The sequence below is a fragment of the Pangasianodon hypophthalmus genome, chromosome 18 (assembly GCF_027358585.1).
Source record: "Pangasianodon hypophthalmus isolate fPanHyp1 chromosome 18, fPanHyp1.pri, whole genome shotgun sequence".
Lineage (NCBI taxonomy): Eukaryota > Metazoa > Chordata > Actinopteri > Siluriformes > Pangasiidae > Pangasianodon > Pangasianodon hypophthalmus.
In genome coordinates, this window is record NC_069727.1 from 20,566,465 (window position 1) to 20,591,077 (window position 24,613).

The 24,613-nt window shown below is 40.6% G+C and overlaps 1 protein-coding gene across 1 annotated transcript in view; it reads left to right on the top strand.

The window, feature by feature from the left end:
• The window catches only part of snd1 (staphylococcal nuclease and tudor domain containing 1), an 83,635-nt gene that overhangs the window by 57,005 nt on the left and 2,017 nt on the right, over window positions 1–24,613 (top strand). The window contains exons 17-23 of the mRNA XM_026943322.3: window positions 5,845–6,033; window positions 14,236–14,377; window positions 18,502–18,625; window positions 20,623–20,692; window positions 21,041–21,154; window positions 21,735–21,938; window positions 24,500–24,544. Of these exons, the coding sequence (XP_026799123.3) occupies window positions 5,845–6,033; window positions 14,236–14,377; window positions 18,502–18,625; window positions 20,623–20,692; window positions 21,041–21,154; window positions 21,735–21,938; window positions 24,500–24,544 (888 nt within the window). The remainder of the gene's footprint in view (window positions 1–5,844; window positions 6,034–14,235; window positions 14,378–18,501; window positions 18,626–20,622; window positions 20,693–21,040; window positions 21,155–21,734; window positions 21,939–24,499; window positions 24,545–24,613) is intronic.

Below are 24,613 nucleotides of genomic sequence, written 5' to 3' on the forward strand. Positions count from 1 at the left end.
TTTTTTCACTGCAAGCACTTACTGAACCTACACTACAGGCTACACTGTGTCCTACCCAGTTGCCTCTAAATCAGCCTGAAAATGCAACCAGGAACTGAAATCTAAAATGGCAGGCTTTCAGTATTATTCCTTTTAACAAGCGATTTGAGTTCTGGTGGGTTTCTTCTTTTTTAAGTCTCCAATACTAGGTGCAGGGGTTGGTATGTTTTCTGGTTGTTTGTTCATGCATCCATCTGATATTTTTATTATTAGTGTGGACACGATGTCGAAAAGCCCTTTTTATTCTTCACTGGTTGTGTTGGCCACTCCATGTAACCTTTAATCACAAGTTTCAGATACTAAGTAAATACCTAGTTATCACGTGATGGGATTACACCTGGTGCCTACCAAGGCAGTGAGCCACAATGCATGCCTTTTAAATCCACTTTCCACAGTGTTGTGAGCCTTGGGCCAAGTTCACTCTGGGGTTATTTCCCTTTGTAGCACCAAGACTTCATTCCCCTCACAAAGCCACCCATGCAACAAGAAATAGAAATCAGAAAAGGGAAAACTGATGGAACTTGCCACTCATAGATGTGTTTAACATACATTACAAGCACCATTATGATTTTGATTTGCAAGAAGATTTATGCATATTTTAATTAACACACAGGTGCACAAAGGGCTACCAGGCACAGGCACGGGTGATGCGGTCTGTAATCTAAGGAAGTGTGTCCTCTGTGTGTGCTACAGTAATAGGTTCAGTTCTGATGTGTGTGTTTCCTAGTTTCTTACTGAGGCCTGTAACTAAATTTGTGTATCATTTTTGAATATGGAAAAAGTAAAGTTATTTTTATTTTGTCTTAAAGTGGTCTCATCTTGCTCCCTTTCTCTTCCTTTTCTGGAGATCCAGGGATTGAGCAAAGTGAATGTAGTTTGCACCAGTAGATGAATGTGTGGTAGCTTACATACAGCCCTAATCCATGACAGCAGATCTACAGACATGACCTAGATAGATGGAAAACTCTGTTATAAATCTCCTTACACTAAATACTATGACATTTAAAGGAAGGTGTTTTCTGCTGCAGTGCAGGATTTAACAGTGGTGGTGAAGCGCTGTATAGATGGGGTGGGGAGGCAGTTAGCAGCTGATAATACGTTACCTTTACTGATATAGGTACAGCTGTGAGTTCAGCCATTGCTCTGTGTAGAATTTATCATGAACAAGATGAGACTGACTTTACTGATGTTGGTAAATAACAGGCAGTTACTCAGGCTTGTATGGCAACTTATACAACTCACTAACCCTCATAATTCCAGTATATTGTTTTAATATCCTAAGTTTCCTTTGAAAAACTCTTTCAAATTAGAGTCACTTCTTGTAGAGTCGTTTAAAAAGCAAACCTGCAGATGTATGAGACTATAAGAGGGAAGAGCAGAGTGAGAGAAGGGAGGTGGGAATAGATAAGAGAGAGAGGAAGAGAGAGTCAGGCAGAACCAGGGAGTGTTCTCACCTTTGACCTTGGTGTTCTCTGGGTGAGACTCACCATACAGTGATGCAAAGAATAAGAAATAAAACACATTCAGAGAAAGCCCTAGGTATTAAACTGTCATGTAGAATAAGAAATATAATGCATGCAAAACTTCAGGAGTTCTGAGCCAAACTGAAATATATCAGTGAGATGACAGGTGTGTGTGTGGAACATAAGTCACATTTAACATTGGGTTAGAGAGTTAGAGAGTCAGAGATAAGTCGGCTTTTCTTGAGCCAGTGTGTAAATTCTGTGGGAAGAATGATGTGAAGAGAAGAGTAGAGGAAGTGCTCGTGATCCAAAGGTGTCAAACATGTGGAGGCAGTGTTATGGCATGGGCATGTGTGGCTGCCAGTGGAACTGGGTCACTGGTGTTTATTGATGATGTGACTGCTGGTAGAAGCAGCAGGATGAATTCTGAAGTGTGTTAGAGCTCCTTTCTGCTCAGATTCACTCAAATGCTGCAAAACTGATAGGACGGAGCTTCACAGTACAGATGGATAATGACCCAAAACATACCGCAAAAGCAACCCAAGAGCTTCTTAAGGCAAAGAAATGGAATGTTCTTAAATATCCGAGTCAGTCACCTGACCTCAACCCACCTGAGCTGCTTTTCACTTACTGAAGGCAGCTGCAGTAGAAAGACCTGGCAAAGCATCTCCAGGGAGGAAACTCAGCATTTGGTGATGTCCATGGGCTCCAGACTTAAGGCAGTCATTGACTGTGAAGGATTTGAAGGATTTTAAAAATAATCCTAATATTTATGATTGTTAGTTTGTCCAATTACTTTTGAGCCTGTGAAAATGGAGGGACTCAGTAAAAATGGCTTTAATTCCTAAACGGTTAATGCAATATTTTTGTTAAACCCCTTGAATTAAAGCTGAAAGTCTACACTTCAATCACATCTTGACTGCTTCATGTCAAATCCATTATGATGGTGTAAAGAGGCAAAATTGTGAAAATAGTGTAGCTGTCCAAATACTAATGGACCTGACTGTATATGCGTAATTATTAGTGCAATGTATTAGTGGTGATATCTCTAGGCTGGTATATATGAAAGTATTTAATTCTCTGAGTCAGTGAATAAAACGGTGTGCAATGTATTGAAAAATAGTGCAGTGACCGTTCAGAGTGAAGAAAAGTAAAACAGTACAGTAGAGCTGAAAAGTATTAATGGCCCGTGGGTGAGCTAATGATGGTGTACAGTCTGAAAAGATGTGCGAAACACACTCCTGTCTGTGGTGAATCAGGAGTATCTGCACCGTGTAACACTGGAGTGGTTGCTTAAAAGTGGAGTGCTTAAAAGAGCAGCCTAAAAGATGGCAATTGACATTTTCAGACTTGTAGAACATGTGCACCAGGTTCTCGTGTATACCAAAAGCCATCAGCCTCCTCACAAATGGAGCTGTCTTTGGCCCTTCTTGTCCAAACCATCAACATTTACTTCCCACCCCACCATGTTGCTCAGATGAACACTCAGGTTCTTGTAGTCCTGCCTACCTTGATGTTCTCGCCCTGGGTCCCTGGGTCTCTCCCGAGGCTGGAGGGGACTTCTTATTGAGTTAAACATGTGCTGATACCACTCCACAAAGCTTTGAGTGAAGTTCCTGCATTCCACCTCCCTCCCCTCACTAATACACCACACAATTGCAGTGTTGTTTTAGAGCCTTAGGAGCAGCAGCGTGCATGTGTGTACGTGTGCATGTGGGCGAGAGTGTGCATGTGTGTGAGAGAACACTCCCCCAGCGTTAGTTAACAGAGAATCTCGAGGCTCGTCACAGAGCCCATCTGTCATAGCAGTGCCCAACACCCACTGCCTCTCATACACACTAGTTATTTATCTTGCAGATGGAGCGCTCAACTCCACATTTTGGCCTGATAACCATGGTTACTTGAGACCAAGTGCCCTTGCTGCCCTTCCGGGCGTCTTTCGCAACATGTGAATGTGTGAGAGTTTAAATATTATTGAATAGGTTTATTTTCCTAGAACTTTCTTGATTAAGCATGTTGAGGACGAGTGCATCTGGCTATCACAACTAGGGCTTTGTCTTAAGCACTATGGGTTTCACTCACACGTATTAGCTGTCAGGTGGAAAAAAACTGTCATTTGTTACAGCACATGCTATTTTTTGCACGATGATCTAGACATATTTTGTCTTATTTAGTCTAATATTTTGTGTTATTTTGTAGTGTTTTGCAGCAGAAAGCATAAAGGCCACAATTTTTTTCACTTTTTTTGATTTTCTGCATCAATACACAAACTAGTGTCCATAAGTTTAATGTGAGCATGAGATACTAAACTGATACTCCTGAAATCCTGACATGGTTAATGGATACGCTGACCAGGTGCTCATGTGCTATGGTTAGAGTTCGGTAGTTACAGTTTCTAAGAATTTCAGTGTGGAGTGTTGACAGCCGAAAGTGAAGAGGCAGGAAGAGAAAGGAGTGGTATATGCCTCGCAGCAAACGGTGAACAGAAACTACTCAGTGCAGTCAAAGTCACTGACACTGCAGAGAAAAGCTTTCAGCTCCCCGGAGAGAAACATATGCATAGAAAAAGAGCAAGTAACTAGCTAAATGCAGGCCACTACTGATAACAAGGGAAGACTGACTTGATGCTAACAGCTTCTTTATGAATAACACTCGTAATATAGAACAAAGCACATTCACCGAGCTAGAAATGAGTAAGAGGGGGTTGTAGCCTGCTTTGGAAGACAGGTCACCTGTAGCTCCTACTGGGGTCACAAGGTGAGAAAGGGAGAATGATGGTACGGTGTCATGCATCAGCATGAAAAGGGTGAAACAGTGATGTGGAAATGGCCAAATTTCCCATCCACCTTGACCGACACTCTCACAGAATTGTTGTTGTTCATTTGTAGAACAGAGTTGAACGGCTAATAGGACATCGCTAAAATAAAAATACAATTCCCATTCATATTTTGTTCTTGCCATTAGAACCATAATCACAAGGATTCATTAGTATGTTATTGCACTCAGCCTTGTCTGTATTGTTTTCTAAACCCTAAAGAACATCACAGGTAATCTGCAGAAGATTTCCTTCTGTTTTGTATCTTCCTATGCTCTTCTTTCAATCTTCAATCTAACTTTCCTCATTCTCCTAAAATGTGGTACTTCCCTTTCTTCTGTGGTATGATGGCTGGCCAGTAATCCCTGCAGTTGAACCACACTCCTGCATTCGAGGTGTGTGTTCTTCGAGTGTGAGTGTAATATCAGGGTAAGGGTAGTGTGCAGAGGTGTGTCTGAGTGTGTGTCTAAATGCAGAAGACAGTGCGTCAGCTGACGCCAATGAAATGGGAGCCAGTGTAGCTGATAGAGTGCAGACGTAACATGTGCTGAGCACTTTGTAAGGACTCTAACAGCCGAGTTTTGAATGTGTTGAGGTTTATTTAGGGTTTTACTCGAGAGAATAGACGTAGAATAAGGAATTACAGTAGGCTAGGTGGACCGTCTAAGCATGCTGCGGAGGCAATACTGCGGAGCTGATAAGTGATTTTTGTGAATGACCCAATATGAGGTTTTTAAGAATGAAAGTGTTATCAAAGATAATACCTCGATTGTGAATGTTTGTAGAGGTTTTACAGTGACGGCATCAATATCGACAGAGAATTCTGAACTTTTAGAGATGACAGGTTTAAAATTAATGTAAGGAAGTTGGTGTCCATTCATGATTTTATATTATGAACACATTCAGTTAAAGAGGAGTGAGGAAGAGCTGTGGAGGATCTTCTACTGAGATAAATCTGAGTGTCATCTGTGTAAAAGTGGAAGCGAAGACCATGTTTACAATTGATCTTAAAAAAAAAAAAAAAAAAAAAAAAAAAAAAAAAAAAAAAAAAAAGAAGAAGAAATGGAACAAAGACTGATCCTTGATCGTGATTTGGATTGTATGCTCTGTGTTTTTTTTGAATGAAGTAATGTGAAAATGCATTTTGTTGTCTCTGCCAGATTTAAATATTTACAGTGATTTTGAAAATAAGTGTTTTAGAATATTTTGGTTAATGAAGTTTATTTTCTTATACAAAAAAATGGACCGTATGAAAGTCATTTAACTTTTGAGCTGGGAATGAAGTACATGTTTCCTTGTTATGCTTGACGGACTTGACACTTGACTACAAGCTGCATTAGAAGGTATTTTGATGGCGTAAACCTGGCTGGTGCTCCAACCCAAACTGCACCCATTACAATCACAGATGTACATTCTGCAGTGAGCTCGTTCTTCTGCACATGTCTTTATTAAAGTTTTTTTTTTTTTGAAAGACTAGACACCCCTTTCCCTTTCTCAAATGTACCAAATTCTTTCTTTTTGTTTCAGGTAGAGGTTGAGGTGGAGAGCATGGACAAAGCAGGCAACTTCATTGGGTGGCTTCACATCGAGGGGGTAAACCTGTCTGTGGCATTGGTGGAGAACTCGCTCTCAAAGGTTCACTTCACAGCGGAGCGCAGCTCCTATTACAAAACCCTGATGTCTGCCGAGGATGTGGCCAGGCAGAGGAAAGACAAGGTGAGTCCTTAAATACATTGTCATTGTTGCTTTTTCATTGTCTTTTTTGCAGGCTTTTTTTTTTAATCATTGCCTCCTTTAAAAAAAACAATCTGGGTGCTGAACAAACTCTTTTGTGGTAGTAGGATAAAAAAAACCCTAAAGTCATTGCTGTTATATGCTGGTGGTATATATGTTTCTGTGGTGGTCTTGTTCCTAGACTCGAGTTAGACAAGGGCGGTGTATAACGCTGTATCCCGGGGATAGCTTCATTTAATGCTACATACTCATTTGGAGTAGATTACATCCCTGATCAGTAGTAGTTTCATTTACAATAAGCACTTTAGATGTAAGGGATCTAATCTTTAGCAGTACTAGCTTAAGATCAAAAGTGTTGACAGTGCATTTGGTATTATCTAATTTTATTTCAACTAGATTACCAAAACAAACTTTGTGAGATTCTGAGGTAGCTCAGGGAACAAACACAGTCTCAGTGTTGTGGAAGGTGTGTTCCCACTCAAGGCAGCTAGCAGGTGGGTTTAAGTAGGCCTGTTCTGAGACTATGAGCTATGCTGAAAGAAATGAGAGCAGCACCTCTGAGTGGGATGGGCACCGTCCCGCCCTAAAAGGCCATACTTGCCCCCAAAACTACTTCAGTTGTCTATAAAGCCACCACCTGGACATCCAGCAGTTCAGTGACCATAACCTGCTGTAAGCTACATCGCCACGGCCGTACTGGGCTGGGGCCAGAGCATACTACTGCATCGGACATCACCTTCGCTAATTTACACACCTCTACAGTGTTAGCTTTAGTAACCTCTGATTGATGAGGTCATATGTAATTAGCTCCTATTACAGAAAACCTGTGCTTGCCTAAGACTCTGAGACTAAAGGCTTGACTAATTTTTACGTGTGATAGAATAGTCTCCTGTAACCGGAGCTCTTTAAAGAGGCTCCTCAGAGAGTGTCTTACTGAGGCGAGTTAACCTGTTTGACGTGTGATGTGGACAGGAGTGGCGTTCCTGTGGACGAGCCTTGGCGTTAGCTCTGGCTCTGTGTCTATGGCACCGAGTCGTCACTCACCCACTCTAATGCGGGGGGTAGTGTGTTCACTGTCTCTGCCTAAGGCACGCAGACTTTCTCCTACTGAGCCTACGCTGTTCTCGCACATGAATGAGCTTACCAATCATGAAATTCTGGCTTTCAAATAAATACCTTCTTAGCTACTCTCCTAAACTTAGTTCTAAAAAGGCATTCTGGGTTAAATATTTTGTGAAGTATGATAAACTTGTGAAACTAGTCCTTATTTAGTTTTTGTTTTATATAAAATAAACAAATGAAAAAACATGCTATTAACCAAAAAAAGAGATATTAGCCTGCTAATTCCGGCAATGCCAGAGACTTTCTGCCATGTAGTATTTCTTTTATTTTCTTCTTTGTTGAGTTTTAGGTCGTAGAGCATGGGGAAACCAGACACTGCAGTTATTCATTTTTCATGTAGGCTTGCATTGGACGCAATTGAATTTGGACAATAAGACGATGTCTCGTGTCCGATTGGTCAGTCCTACGGTTTACTTGCCACACCATGACTGTTCTCGCCATCCCACAATCCCTCACTTCCCATTTGAACAGTTATGGGTCATACTTTACTCTTGCCAGATTCAGAAGTTCTTTTATGTTCTTCTTTCCACTAGACTCTTGAAGGACTAACAGTTTTAATGCTTATATTCTGATAAATGTTCAAAGTGAGTAAATGGCAAAGTAAAGCGATTAAGTTCTGGAAAGACTGTTTTTTTTTTGTTTGTTTGTTTGTTTGTTTGTTTTGTTTTTTTTTGTCTGGCTTCTGGGTTGAAAAAATTTGAGCCAATAAGAAAGGATCTTGGGCATCCCAGCCTAGTTCCACAATCCAGAGCATGTGTCTGATAGATATCTATTAATTACTTATTGCACTAGTAGCTTTATTAGATGTGTCATGGAATCACAATCATCTTGACACTTTGTAAATTCCGAGCCTTCTCAAGAATGAAAGCAGTCTTTTTAAAGTCACAAACAAAAGCCAACAAAGCAGTTTAAATTAAAAAAGGTAAATGATCCATAACTCCCCTAATTTCTGTTTGTCCAATATTATATATGAACTGTGTTTAATGACATCAACCAAAAGAAAATCCCAGTCTGAATGTAACATTAAGTGCTGGTGAACACAGGTGATTGCTGAAGGAAGCTTTCAGCTTGGACAGTAACACATTCCTCTGAGAAATTTAAGCACTAGCAATCTTTGCAGAACAATGCGTCCAGGGCTTGATGAGCCGTTACTATCTGTCTCTGTGTCTGTCTTTTCAGATGCCTTTTTTTCTTGTGACAGCGTTAGTTGTATGATACAGTTGAATGTTTCATGAATGATTGAATGATTAATCTTGTTGTAGTGTAACTTGACTGTACATTTTTTAGCAGTGATCCCAGTAAAGTCGTGTCCATGTTTAAGTTAGGTCAAATCACAACTGGCTTCCTCTATTTACACTCTCTACTCCATATACAGGGATCAGCATAATGACGCTGTGAACCCTACCTTGTGCCCTATATGCGAAGTGAAGGAAGCTCTATGCAGAGGTGCCGAATTTGTGGAAATGTGTTCCCCACCCTCTGTGTTTACTTCTATAAAGGCCCAGAGTGTTGGGGGGGAAAAAAACAAGAGCACAGTCCTCAGGCTAAATATAGAGAGAAACCTGTAAAGAATTCTGAGATGCGTATGAGATGTATTTTATTGCGTAATCTCTGCATTTCATGTGATGTCAGGGTTACTGTGTATGTGCTGAATTAAGAAGACTGTTGTCATTTATACTGATCATCACCATGTCAGGTTGCCTTGTAGCTAAGATAGCTAGCTAACTTTAGCGAACAGTAGTCAGCTGATATCCATTTACCCTCCCTATAACCAGTTGTTTCTCCTCCCTGGAGACTAGGTGTCAGTGTTTTTAAATGCTTTGAGGCGCTCCAGAATAGGAAGAGGGATTGTGTACAAATAAACACACAAATTTGAAAACACTAATTTACAGACTTTTCTTAAAGTTTAAGTGGAATCAGCGATTTGGGGCAAAGCAATGCTCACAGCATGTTTTATTGGCTTTGTCAGCGTTTCGCGTACTGTAGTGTAAGGGCTGATTTAATACTTCTGTGAGCGCATTATTGCGAGCACATCAAGGCGTCATGCACGGATACTCGCATGGTGAAGTCTTCATGCTTTGTTGAGCGTGTCCTCTAGGGGGTGGTATCACATGAACGTTTTAAATAGAAAACTGCATGCAGGGAAGAATCAGCATTGCACAAGCCTATTAACTACCCTGTTGTGGTTGTGACTGACAGACAGACAGATACCCGTAATTGCTTAGTGAAAGGAGAAAATGAGCTTTCCTTATCCACCAAGGAGGAGGGTGTGAAAAGGGGGTGGATTATGCTGTCTTGCGCTCTTGGCCATGAAGAGTTGTGGCATCATTGCAAATCAGTTCTTGATTATATCACGTCGATATTCCGGATTATTCTGTTACCCAACAGTCCTCCTGTAGTGGTAAGATCCCTTTGGCGCACACACACACACACACACACACACACACACACACACACACACACACACACATATTCCCACACACTCTCGAGATAAGTTGTGTGCAGAAGACAGGTTCAGGCTGGCAGATCCAGGGCTGATGATTCACAGCTCATTAATTTTCTTCATTACCTGCTTAGAAAAAGTCTTCAGTGCAGGGGAAGGCTATTCTTAGATCTTTAACCAGTTGCACTTCTAAATGCTTTCTCTCTTTCCATCTCTCCATCTCTTTCTCTTACATACTTTTACTAAGATTCTTAGTTCACTCATATTTTTTACACATTTTTGTGGGCTTTGTTTTAGTGAAATAGATGCTAACACTTTGTCACCATGGTGTATATTAGACTTGGATATTGACTTGAATATGGAAATGTAATTGTTTTTCAGGCAAACAATTTATCCTAAATGTCCTGGGGATAAGGGGTTGATATGAGAACTTCATGAAGCTGGTTTGAAACCCACACAATCATTTCCCTCAAGTGGAACTATTACTGTAGTTTTATGTGTCTCATCATGGAAGAGGAGAAAACCAGCAGCAAAAAGATCTCAAGTAGTCACATACGCTATATGGCCAAAAGTATGTGCACCCCTGACCATCACACCCATATCTTCTCCAAACTTTTACCACAATGTCAGAAGCACACAGTTGTATAGAACGTCTCTGTTTGCTGTAGCATTACAGTTTCCCTTCACTGGAACTAAGAGACTCAAACCTGTTCCAGCATGACAATGCCCCTGTGCACAAAGCGAGCTCCATGAAGACATGGTGTGTGAAGGTTGGAGTGGAAGAACTCGAGTGTCCTGCACAGAGCCCTGACCTCAACCCCACTGAACACCTTTGGGATGAACTGGAACACCGACTGAACCCCAGACCTCCTCGACATCCCACCATCAGCGCCTGATCTCACTAATGCTCTTATAGCTGAATGAACACAAATCCCCACAGCCACGCTCCAACATCTAGTGGAAAGCTTCCCAGAAGAGTGGAGCTTATTATAACAGCAAACACAGGGGAATAAATCTGGAATGTGATGTTCAACACGCACATATGGGTGTGATGGTCAGGGGTGCACATACTCTTGGCCATATAGTGTATTTTTGTCAGCCGAAGAACAATTGATTGAGCAGGTGGTTCAGATGTGGCTACTTCTTGGTTGGAATGAAAACACAAACCTTGCCCTGTTATGTAATTAGAGAGGCAGTTACAGTTGAGTAATGAGTAATCTGTCCTGGTGGATGTAACTTTCTTTTTCTGATTACATTCCCTTTAACTGTATTATCTCTGTTTTTTAAACCCAGTTTGCTCATTGCCAATTGCCACCCAATCGCTAGTTCACACACACACACACACACACACACACACACACACACACACACGCTAGCTGCTAGTTTCAAACTGCTGATTGTGCAGCATTCAAACATTTTGCTTATTATGTTACACTGTTAACAACATTATAAAGTTTCATTACCCACTCTGGCAAATCGGTGGACCAGACTTCAGGGCTAATACCACGAACATGTTCACGCATCTGTGCTGATATCACGCTTTTGTGATGGGCAGTGGAACTGGATGAAACCACGAAGCAACACACACTGCATTCAGGCAAACCTACACAATGTCATCATAAAGGTTCAGTTAGAGCATGTGTACATCAGTGGCATAAAAGAAACAGGTAAACAAGGATTTCCACCATTTCAGGTTTAAGGAGATTACAGGAGGGCGTAAAATCAGCTGTGCAGTTGGAACTGGGGCAAAACTCAGGTGGATCTTTGGTGATTCTGCAGTAATGTGCAGTAAAAAAAAAAAAAAAAACATTACATTTCAATATAATCCTTTTACTTAGTGTTTGTCTAATGTCCACATGGACAACTGTTTCTCCATTGTTGCTGTAGATTTTGAGCATCAGCAGTGTCTGGCACAGGAGGAGACAAAGACTGCTCTTTTGGTGTATTTTTGGGTGATAATTCTACTCTGTAGATGCAGTATGTGTAATGGCTGGCAGGTCTAATAATAATAATAATAATAATAATAATAATAATAATAAATATCATCAGCGATTAGCATCACTGGATATTGTGGTAGTGTAATACTGTGTAGGAGCGCTAATATTATGTCGAGCTATATGTATATATTTCTGTTAGAAAAGAATAAGATGTCTTTTTGTGATACGCACCGCTTTGAGATCATTGTGCAAAGGCATGTTTGCCTGCTTGGTATTCTCGTTGTTTTAATGTGCTTTATTGTGGCAAGGTTTGGGTGAAGCGTAATCAAGGTTATGCTCACTGAGTATCATCAGTTATGTGTTTGTAATGTCAGACACCTCTGTCCTGCAGTGGGTGAATGAAAAAGAAGAAAAAAGATCTTCCATCAGACATGCAGTTGTCTGTATAAATGAAAGAGTACTGTATATTTCTATGATACTCTGTTAGGGGACACAGAAGAGTATTAAAAGGGCTGGGTCAGTCAACTTCACCTCAGACTACTTTTAAACTTACCACCACATGAAACTCTGAATTTTAAATTCTGCTTTATTGAAGCGTATTGCATGGAGGTACTCTTAAATATTTCAGTGCATTTTACAAAAGCAGCCATACTGAATTTTAAAAGAAAGGAGAAAAGAAAGAGAGCTACTAGCAATGCTGTAGAAGTGTGTATAAACCTGTCGAACCCGGTCCCCACTATGACGACCCCTACCCCAACACCATGTCTGATACACTTAACAAAGGTACTAGCTGTATAAGTGTGAATGTGTTGATCCCATATCTTTTATAAAAACATGAAATGTTCCGGAACATGTAGCCTAGCGAAAATTAACAAAAATGGATGTATAAATTAATAACACATGGAATGAGTGATATTTTGAGATTGCATATGGGAACATTGTGTTAGTTTTTCTCCCCCAACAATCCATTTTATTCTTTATCACGGTCTTCACAGCAGGAGTCAGTTACAACCTGCATTTATTTTGTAATATAGCAAGAGATTGTGTGCTTACTGATATGAATATACACTCACTAAGCACTTTATTAGGAACACCTGTACAGCTGCTCATTCATGTAATAATCTAACCAGCCAATCGTGTGGCAGCAGTGCAGTGCATAAAACCATGCAGATTTGGGCCAGCAGCTTCGGGTAACATTCACATCAACCATCAGAACTGTGGCATGATTGTTGGCTGGACTGACGAGCTGGATTGAGTTTTTCTGATCTCCTGGGATTCTCATGCACAACAGTCTCTAGAGTTTACACAGAATCGTGCGATAAAGAAAAAAACATCCAGTGAGCAGCAGTTCTGTGGCTGGAAACACCTTGCTGAGAGGGATCAGCTGGGAATGGCCAGACTGGTGACAGGAAGTCTATAGTAACTCATAACCACTCTGTACAACTGTGGTGAGCAGAAAAGCATCTCAGAATGCACAACATGTTGAACCTTGAAGCGGATGGGCTACAACAGGAGAAGACCACGTTGGGTTCTACTTCTGTCAGCCAAGAACAGAAAGCTGATGCTGCAGTGGGCACGGGCTCACCAACACTGGACAGCTGAAGAAAAACGTAGCGTGGTCTGATGAATCTGGATTTCTGCTGAGGAACACAGATGATAGGGTCAGAATTTGGTGCCAACAGCATGAATCCGTGGACCCAACCTGCCTTCAACAGTCCAGGCTGGTGGAGGTGGTGTGATTGTTTTCTTGGCACACTTTGGGCCTGTTAATGCCAATCAATCATCACCTGAATGCCACAGCAGCCTGTCTCATTATTGCTGCTGACCGTGTGCTTCCCTTCATGACCACAATTTACCATCTTCTAATGGTTTATTATTCCAGCATGATGATGCTCCATGTCACAAAGCAAAAGTCGTCTGAAACTGGTTTCATGAACATGACGATGAGTTCAGTGATCTTCAGGGACCTTCCCAGGCTCCGGATCTGAATCCAGTAGAACCCCTTTGGGACGTGGTGGAACGGGAGACTAGCAGCATGAAAGTGCAGCTGAAAACGCTCATTTCAACAAAGGAATGTTTCGAACATCTTGGGGAATCAATGCCATGAAGAATTGAGGCTGTTTTGAGCGCAGCGGGAGGCCCTACCCAGTATTAGTACAGTGTTCCTAATAAAGTGTTCTCTGAGTGTATTTAGAACAGTTATAAGTTGCGAACATAACTGTCTTCCTGGCCAGCGTCACAGTGTGCTGAATCAGCTCCTTATATTTATATAGGAATTACCTCTAGGACACACACGGGAGTTTGGGGTTCTGTTCAAAACTCTACTCAGGTATCATACATCTCTGTCCAGAACTTGTGTACATATTCCTGTTCCCATTCACAGTGAAGCTGCTAGTTTAAATACTATTTTAAAAAGTGGTTCTTATGTGAGTGGTTTCTTCTGGAGAAAACATAAGTAGATCTTTAATTGTTTAAGGTTTAAATTTGAATGTGTGCATGCTTATTTTCTGCAGTCGTTTTTGCCCATTCTGTTAAAGGGTGCCAGTAATTCTGCTGTCTGTCTGAGGTAGAATGCTGACATTAATTTGTGCCTGTGTTGGTGCTACACTGTATGTTGCACCCTGTATAGATATATGCGTCACATAGCAATATACTGAAACCTGTTTTCTGGTTATTTGATAGATTTGGGCCAATTATGAGGAAAAGCCAACAGAAGAGGTCGCCCAGCTGTCTGAAGAGAAGGAACGTGTGGCCAAATACAGGCCAGTGTACGTCACCGAAATCACAGACGGCCTGCACTTCTACACACAGGATGTGGAAACTGGTGAGTGATGAGTCACTGGTCAGGGATCAGTATGGAGTTATAACAGTACTTTCAAACTGATAGTCAACAAAATGATTATAGTTTTGCACCTGTTAAGGAATATTCACAAACAGATCTTGAGGAGGTATTAAAACAGTGTCCCAAGAAGTTGGTCTAAATGTGAAGTACAGTATGTGCATTACCACTGTACTAGTTACGATTTTCACTATCTGCTAGAGAGTCGTGTTTAGCTACAGAGCTAACTTCCTAATACCGCATGTGGTAAAAGACCCACTGGACATTCAAATCCATTTCCTTCCCGACTGGAATCCAGTCAAAATGAGGTCATAAATGTCAAAAAAGTGGAGATGTGTGTATAACTTGAGTCACGCTGATAAACTGATGAATCAGTTCTATGCCATTTACTCAGTGATTGAGTTTGGTGTGTCCTTCACAACTACAAAACTCTTTCAGATCTTTTAAAAGAAATTACAAGTACAGTAATATGCAACTGCACAAGATTGAATTATTTTCTAAGTATTATTTTATCTATTCATAATCTACTTTTTTAAAACTTAAAACTTAAAACATGCACAAGGCTACAGCCTCAGAGTCCATGCTTACATTACATCACAATTTTATGAAGATTTTAATGTCTTTGAAGTATTGAAATTGTTTAAACTCTTATTTTTGTATGTACACATCTCAATAATTCATAGCAAGGATATCACTATTTGTGTAGTTATAGAGCTGCTGCGTCCTTTTAAAAAGGGGTCCAAATATTTAAAGCTTAATATTTAATACTTAACAATTAATACTTAATACTTTATATATTTAATTTACTACTTGCTTGTATTAAGTGGTACTTAAATGTAGTGATGATATTGCACAGGTGCTCTGTGTTGTACATTTTGCCAGACATTTGTGTTATCTTATATCTTATCTAATATTATCTACTGTACCCAGGTGATCATTGACACCAAACTCATCATACAGAGAAACTGCTGTTTCATAGTTTTTTTCAAATTCAAAGCAAAGTGTCCCGCTGTCTCTCGGCCAGAAATCCCTCATGCTCTCCCCGATGCCATGAAAAGAGAAGCAGAAAGACCACAGGAAGCGAATGGTGGGCGACACACTGGGGTGTACACGGCACACTGCAGCTTGAGACCAGCTCAGTCCCTTAGTGCTGCAGTAAACGGGACAGACTCGTACACTGCCTGAGCGCATCCTCCTCATAGCGGCATTCTTAACTGAATGACTGCTCTTATTTGTCTTAATTTATGGATTTTTATATTTCTTTCAGAAAAACCATTAATATGAAACGGCTTTCACAAAAGTTTAATTAAATTTGTGTGTGTAACTATAAATACGCAAGCTGTTTAAAATTGACAGCAGAATTAGTTTTTTTTACTGTAAAAGTGCAGTAACTTATTATAGATGATATGATTTGAAGCCGATCAGTTAAGGTTTACATTGATTTGTCTTCTCATGCGTAACCTAACACACACTCAGGAGCATGAATAGAATATGAACTTTTTTTGTTTTGTTTTGTTTCCCAAAATTTACAGGATTTTTTTTTTTTTAATACCAAATTTCTTGTGTGAATGTTCCTAAGAATGAATCTGTTAATGTTAAGAATGAATCTGTTAAGAATGAAGCTTGATAAATGAGGCTCAGTGGCCCCAGACATGCGTCCAAAACTGCTAGGTACAAACTAAACCTACTGGACCCACCAATCTCTCGCCTTTTGTGTAGGAATGTCGCATTTTAAGATGCCTTTTGGTACGCATTTTAGTATGCTGCTACGAGTTACCTCTCACAAATGCACCAAAAGAGCAGTGTTCTTGGTTTTTACTCCCCCACTCGATGCCTCCTCGCTGCGGGACTACGCTGTGCTCGTCTTCAGGGCTGGCACATCTGGTGTTCTGTAATGGCCAGCTCAGTCTCTGGATCAGAAACCTGTCATCGAGTTGAAGAGGCAATCCATATGCAGAACTCTAAGAATATAAAGAGTTTGAAATGTTCTGTGTAAAGTGCAAAATATCACTTATTGCATATGGAATTGTGTGAATTCTGCAGTTTTTGCTAGTAACTCCGCTCACAGCTTGATATTAATAGAAACTACTTCGTGAGCTGATGCATGGTTGTGCACATACTGTGTGTGTGAATACACTGTACCAGCAACTTTCTAGTTTTTTGCCATTTTAATTGGGCGGCATTTTTGCACAAAAAGGGAAAAGGGTCGAGGTGTTTGAAGTGACCCAAGCAGCACTATAGGCTTTCCATGGTGACACACAGCAGCTCAGCAATACTGTTTGTTAGACTAGATTTTTCTCCCCGGATTTAATAATGCCATTTTAACTACAGTATTATAACAAATCACAGTTCCAAAACACAAGCAGAGAATTGATTTCAGTCGGAGGATGCGAGTGTTGGCATACACTCGGAATTACAGTAAGGAAAAAGGACTTTGTAGCTTTAATTCAGTGTAAGTAAGAGTGGATTTTACTCTAGTCTTCTGCCTCCAGCTAGGGTCCTTAGCACTGGTCTGGTTTACAGCATTGCAGAGCGCACACTTTGCGCACAAAACACCTACACTAATGTGTGGAACTGTTGACAATTTTAACCTTATTGTTGATTACGTTTCTGAGTTTGTAATACATAGTTTATTCTGCCTCTATCAACTGTATTGTGCTTCAGGAAGTCACTATCTCTCACTCGAGTTATATGTGATGCACAAGGAGTACACACATGGTTAACGTAGTAAAATAATTTTATAGGATTTCCCCCAAATATCTACCCTCAATATCAGACAATTTTCTTTAAACCCTTCGAATCTTTCGTTTTGCAGGAGGCTAGTCGATTAAGCTTGTTGAGGAAGTGTGCCTTTTTAAAGCAGCGGAAACTGAAAGCATGTCATGCGCCTGAGTTCCTCACACTGCAGGAGCTCATGGGTAATTTTGGAAGCCGATGTAAACAAAAATGCTAGAAATGCTCCCAGCTGCACAATGTCATTAATTGCTTCCGTCTTACAAAGCAGTAATTGAGCACACAGGCTGTGATTGTCTCGTTCCATGCTTCCCTTCCTACTCTTGGTCCTGCTGGTGACTGTGAATGGAAGCGAAATAATTCTCCTAAGAGTGCTCTAATTTCCTTTCTGTAGTATGCTCTTTATGCAAAGCCAGAAATGACAAGAATAGTTTCTGAATAGGAAAACCTTCATTTCTGGAAAGACTCGTGGTGTTTTATAACCTTCTGACCTGTGTCTGACACGAACGCACACAATAACCTGCTGATCAATAACCAAATGACCAGTCTCTGCAGAGTGTCTGAATCCTGCTTACTGGGAGTTGAGTGTCTCTAAGTTCTTCCACATGCTTGTGATTCAGTTTATATTCTCTACACCTTGGGGTGGGTGATGTGGCAAAAATATCATATCACAATTATTTTTAGGCTGGATCATGATCCACAGTCTTATCACAATTATTTTTCATGTTGGTTTTAAAGACTATTTTGCAAGTTACTGAACAGAGCCACCAAAATAATTTCCTTACTGATGAGTCCATTTAGGCCAAAGCAACCTTCCAGTTGCTGTATGATTACTTCCTTTCCTTCTGTATGTCTCTGGCTAACTTCGTCTGTGCACTTTAATGCTCGAACATTCTGGTTTGTTCCTGGAATGTCTTTATTTACTTACATTCACAGGCTCGGTTACACGACCTACCAAACCTTAAACAGATGAGATGGTATAGGTGTTGGTACCAGTGCATTCTGAGGCAAATGTGCAGATAATGATATAAAGCACTAAATCACAGATTCATTTCCACTGAAAAGTGGGTATTATAAAGCAAAATCAGTTAATTTACAGCAAGTGCTTTGACTCTGTAATTGCGAACCAATGGGTGCTCATCTAATGGATGTGTCTAATGGATAAAATGAACATGAATATACTCAAATGTTGAAAATATAGATGACTCTATAACATATGAGCTGTAGCACGGTCATTTTACAACGACTGAAGCCCTGTAATTATGATGAAGTGCAGTATATGTTGGCTGCAAACTACAGACTGCTAAAATGTCTGTGACTGTGCCACAACCACAAACAGAAGTCATATGTGATGCTTTTTGCTTTAATCTGTGCAGGTGCACAGCTAGAAAGCCTGATGGAGACCATGCGAGCGGAGATTGCAGAACAGCCACCTGTGGAGGGCGCCTACACCCCACAACGGGGGGACTACTGCATTGCCAAGTTCACTGATGGAGAATGGTAAGCACTTAAACGTCTAAGCACTTAAACGTCTAAGCCCTTAAACGCACAGGACTACAGGGAACAACAGGAGCACCACGCCAGAATTTGGAGCTGGAATTGTCTTCTAACTGCTCTCTAAATGCTGTGAGAACTGACCAGGGGATGGTATCAAGGGCTTGTTTTTGGTAGTGTGTCAAACTGTTTTCTATTTATCTCTGCCTTATAGAGGTTTAGATTTACTACGCTGGTCACATTTCTTACCTTTCTATGATCATGTACCAGTGAGCTGTGCTCAAAATGGACACTGCCTCCTCGCCTGTAAATCAGGGGTGACAAAGGGCCCGTGTGGGTGCAGGTTTTCATTCCAACCAGGCAGGAACCATCAGCTGATCTTGTCCTTTAATTGACTGTCAGGTTTGGTTCCTGCTTGGTTGGGATGAAAACCCACACTCACACTGGCCCTTACACTAAGGCATTGTTTTTATAATGGTTTCCCAGAACAGGACAGATGGAAGTGTGCATGGTATGAGTAAGTATGAGTAAGCCTGAGATGAATTTGCAGGCCTCATGCAATGAGGGGTCGAGCTCTAGAAGAAAAAGAAACATCATTATTTATACTATACAGTAGGGCTAGGTGGTAAACTGGTATTAAAATGACAAATGGATTTTACCATATTGTGGATATCATGATAAGCCCTAAAACGGTAAATGAGATACAGCCCCAGTGTGAGAGAAATTAAATATGAACTTGAACAGCTTTAAATAATTTGTAGAAACCTAAAAGAAAAAACTCACATGCATGTTTACAGTGATGGCGCAGCACAAAACACATCTAACGTTATATACATTAGCCATGTTAGTGGTAAAATCTGCCAACAGCTTTCAGTGGTCCCTTTTTACACTTTGGGTTTAGAGCTCAGAAGTAAGCAACAGCAGGGTAAACAGAACAGCAAGGTTACTGAACGTAAATAAACATTTAGCTTCGTCGGTTTAGTCAGGTTCACATGCTACATGTGTAAAGCTTATTTTACACAAAAAGCATCACAGCCTGCACCAGTCAGGGGTGTGGGGCATTCACTTCTGTGCTTTCTTGCACTGGTTTAGTAAATAATAACGTTCAAATATCTGTACATACAGAATGATTATTATAAACATGCATTACCTCTATATATGATCACAATGTTCTTTTAATCTAATGAGATTTTCACTCGTTCACAAACTTCGGATTTTAACTGACACCAGACATTATGGACATACACTCCAAAATATAGCATAAATCTTGTATTTTGTAGTTTTTCTAATTTGAAACCGTGACAGTGCACAAGTACGCTCTGCATGCTGCGGTGTCCGGTGTAAAGTCCACCCTGATTAACAGGACAGCAGGTTGGATGCAGCACATCTGTGGTCTGTGTAAACTCCAAATTGAATGAAGTTTATTAAAATTTTCATTTAATTTTAGTTATCACATTAAAAATTCCATGAATATAGTTACATGCATACAGCTGCCATAAGCAGTTGGTGAAAAAAAGAAATCTCCTTCGAAGGTTGAGAACTTTTATACATTTATACAGTGAGAGAGATGGTATTTAGATTGAATGATGAGCATAAATAAGAGCAATATTTTTAAAAATTATAGAAAGAAGTATGTGAAATATCCCTGACGGACAGAGATTGCTTGCCACGCCTGGGAGTGAGACTGTCAGTTGCAGTGCTGCTAGAGCTGGGCAGAGGTCCTCGGGCGAGTCTGCAAGAGGAGTGTTAGCTCTGGTGACATCGCATGTAGTATTCGTCTGCACTTTGCTAGAAAGCGACTTTACTTCTCCATATCGAAGGCTACATGACAGGGAGGTTTCATGCAATGCTCAGAGATGGCTGCACAAGTACATTTACCCTTTACTAGGTCTGAATTCTTCTCCCCCTCTTGTCCTGTTCCCTCTCATTATCACTCTTTTCCCATCTCTCTCTCTCTCTCTCTCTCTCTCTCTCTCTCTCTCTCTCTCTCTCTCTCTCTCTAGGTACAGAGCTCGAGTGGAGAGGGTTGAATCTACAGCAAAGGTTCACGTATTCTACATAGACTATGGCAATGTGAGTAATAATGAACTACACGTGTGTGTGTGTGTGTGTGTGTGTGTGTGTGTGTGTGTGTGTCAGTGGGTGGTGAATTCACAGTTAAAGTAACTGTAATTTTAATTACCTTTGAAATGGGGGAATTAAGTAGTATATCCAGTTTTACAGTTGTAACAATGCCTGTACATTAGTGTCATGGATATTAAAAGGTTTGAATAATGGCTTGTCCCTAATGGGATGAAGGTAATAAAGCTGAGTTCCTCTCTCCTCCCCTCTTCAGATTAATGACTCTTTCTGCCTGTTGAAGGCTTTGACAGCCCTTTCAGATGATGCTTAATAAACCTTTGTGTGTGTGTCATTCTACAGAGAGAGATATTGTCTTCTGTACGTCTAGCAGCTCTTCCTTCTGCCTTCGGTATCCGTAACCTGCCTGCACAGGCCACAGAGTACACCTTCGCCTTTATCCAGGTCCCACAAGACGTAAGTACATGCACAAGCACAGACTGAACTCTGCTTTGTTCCCCAGGAAACATTTCTATTCTGCTACGGAGAGAGCTGTAACTTCCAGCTCCACTCCATTATACACATTCTTTTACACTGGTGGAATTCCTTTCAGAATTATTCCTCAAATTTTACCACCACTGCCTGACACCCTTTCTGCTGTTGGAGAATAGGTGACATCATATCATCATAACATTATTGCAGAAAGCCTTTGCTAGTGTGTCACCATTATTTAAGACCATTTATGATTTAAGACTATTATTGATGTATTGATGTGATGTATTATTAATATTTTGTGATGCAATGTGTAAGTTCAGCAGTGTCTTTTTGCTTAATTCTTTCAGTTTTCTAAACTGTTTTCTAATTACTTTGCTATTGATCTTAACCATGATATATACAGTAGTGCATGAGCTTGTTTGTTTGGGGTGTTTTTTCGTCGTCGTCGTTGTTGTTGTTGTTTTTATCTTAGACCAAGTGAATAGCCTTGACTATAGCCTGAAGGCAGAGATTGTGGTCTCTGTTGATGATAAATGCTGAAACTTCACTTTGCCTTCTCCAGGAGGATGCACGGGCTGACGCGGTGGACTGCTTGGTGAGGGACATCCAGAACACACAGTGTCTGCTAAATGTGGAGTACGGTGGCACCTCTTGCCCCCACGTCACCCTGCAGTTCAATGACTCCAAAGACGACGTGGGCCTCGGCTTGGTCAAAGAGGGCCTGGTCATGGTGGACGTGCGCAAAGAGAAACACCTGCAGAAAATGGTGAGGGAGTAGTCTTACACAAGAATTTACTCTTTACATTATACCTGTCTCATCTGCAGAGAAAAGGACACAAAACAGCATGTAGCCAAATCAGATAAGGGCTCTTTTACTTGTAATTTTACTAAGTTACTAATTTATTCATTATGGGACGTGCTCATTAATAAACAGTATCAGCTGTATTGTAAATAAGCCGGACTTAGCCCAAAAAGGCTCATTTCCATCTGTAGTCCCTGGCCAGATGTTAGTAGGTGCCCTACAATAGTTTACATTAGAATACAGTGTAACACTATTATAAAAAATACAAAACATATCTAATCTTCACAGCAGAAAAAAGCAGAGTTCATATTTAACTCTGTATATGTATGCATTCATAGAATCAAGTAACATATGCAGCCATTGCAATCAAGGTAGTACAGGCACATCTTGGTTGTAAGATGCCAGATTAGTTGTTTTTCTCATCTTTTAAAATATTCATGAATGGGATGGAAGTAGGCACAGCTTTATTGAAGCTTAAATGCATATAGTCTGTTCGTGTCAAAAAAAAAAAAAAAAATTCTCAATTCTTCAGCCTCAAGGTTCAGTCAAGGATTAAAAAAAGCATTAAAGTCCATAATATTCTACAATTATTAAATACCTAAATCTGTTACAGAATATTCACTTCAGGAATGGCATCATATCCTCCCGCTGTCCCAGCTACTACAGTATATTACTGACGATAACTGACTTGGCCAGCCAGCAAGTGCGATTTCAGTGTCAACGATTTGCATTGTAATATTTTGACAAAATATACCTTAACATTACAATTTTTATAACAAACATATTTTCTAAGTTGGCTAGCCCTTTAGCAAACTGCTTGTTTGCAAGTTGGGTCGATGGGTATCATGCTGTTCTCAGCAAATTCTGACCCTACCATCTGCATGTCACAGCAGAAATCAAAGCTTGCTCAGACCATGAGATTACTCACACCAGCCCCTGTCACAACCACCGCCATGCCACGGTCAAAGCCGCCGCCATCACATGTTCCCCTTTCTCATGTTTGATGTGAACATTAACTGAAGCTCTTGACCCTATATCTGCATGATGTTCTACATTTTTAATAAACGTGGTGACTCAACACAGAGTGACTAAAATAGGAAATTCAGCAGTGTGAGTAGACAGTAACTGCTGAAACATCAAGCACACATGGTCCCCACGCTGTGACCTCAGATTCATTCTTGATACGCCAGATCACTCGCGTAGAGCAATCACAGCCACACTCATTTACGTGGGTGATTTTAAACTACTGACTCGATGATTCAGTGATATGATGCCTCAAGGGAAAGAGTTTTGGCAGTGATTACGTAAAATCAAATTCAGTTTGTCTGCACTCTTTCCCAGATGAGCTTAAGTGCTGTTGATGCACTTACTCATTCACTTACTCTCAGCCCTACCCCCTCTCTCCTATGATGTGCTTGTGTACAGTCCAGATGAAGAGGCCCAAGGGACGTATCAGATTTTATTACGATGTGATTGTGTAAACAAAAAAAAAAAAGCCATGAGATCACATGGTTGATGTTGGAAGTGGGTTTTTTTCCCCTCCTTGGTAAGAAGGCCTGAGATTGTACAAAGCTTGAAAAATTCTAGTAGAGATTTATAGAAGTACCTGTGTGGCTTGGTATTCAAATATTCTTGTTCTTTTGTCCTGTTCATTGAAAAATTTACAGCCAAAAGCATCAGCAGCCAGTAGTGAGTCCCGGTGGTAATTGTGGCAGGGAGACTCCAGTTCCTCTGCCAGCTTCCAGCCCTCTTAGGGCTCAGGGCCTCAGCGATACAAGCATTGATATAACCTCACAAGATTGTTGCTCTTGCTCCCAGATCTTGCAACATCAGATGTTTCTTGAATAGTACTTTTAATTTCACTATACTGTGTGTTCTACAGTGAATCATGAACCATAAAATAGGCCTCATGAAAAACAGTGTTTTAATCAGTATTCTTCTAGCATTGCTAGATCTAACTGTACTCAATCTGAAAATCTTGTGGGAAAGAAAAAACTAATCTTGCCATGTATTCATCCTGCGTCTAATTATTGTCACCTGTTTACATCATGGGATCCGGCTCCTAACCCGAAGGAAATGCAGGCCGTTTAAAAAAAATAAGTAAATAAAAGTATGCTGTTTCTCTGAAGGTTTGTACCTTTAGCTGAGATTCTACAGACCTAAGAACTTACCTTCTGTATTCTACACACACACACACACACACACACACACACACACACACACACACACACTCACTCTCTCTCTCTCTGTAATCGGGTTTGTGAGTGTAAATGGCCGTTCTGTCGGGAGCTGTCAGTTTGTGCTGTTGCCCAACTGGAGAACAGGAATGTAAAATCATCAGTGTTAGGTCCCCGGTGTTCCACAGCCATTTGAAAACCACAGTTTTCCAAATGCGTAACTTTTAAGCTGCGTGTTCTGCATGAGGATTCAAACAGGACTGCTGTGAGTAGGACTGTACTGTCTCAGACACCTGATGGGAAATATCACCTGCTGTAAATTTGGACTAAGCACTGTTTCTTTTCCAGGTGACTGAGTATCTAAATGGCCAGGAGTCTGCAAAGAGTGCCAGGGTAAGTCCTCAATCATCCTTCCTTCTTTCCTTCCTGCCTCTCTTCCTCCCTTTTTCCCCTCTCAGTTTA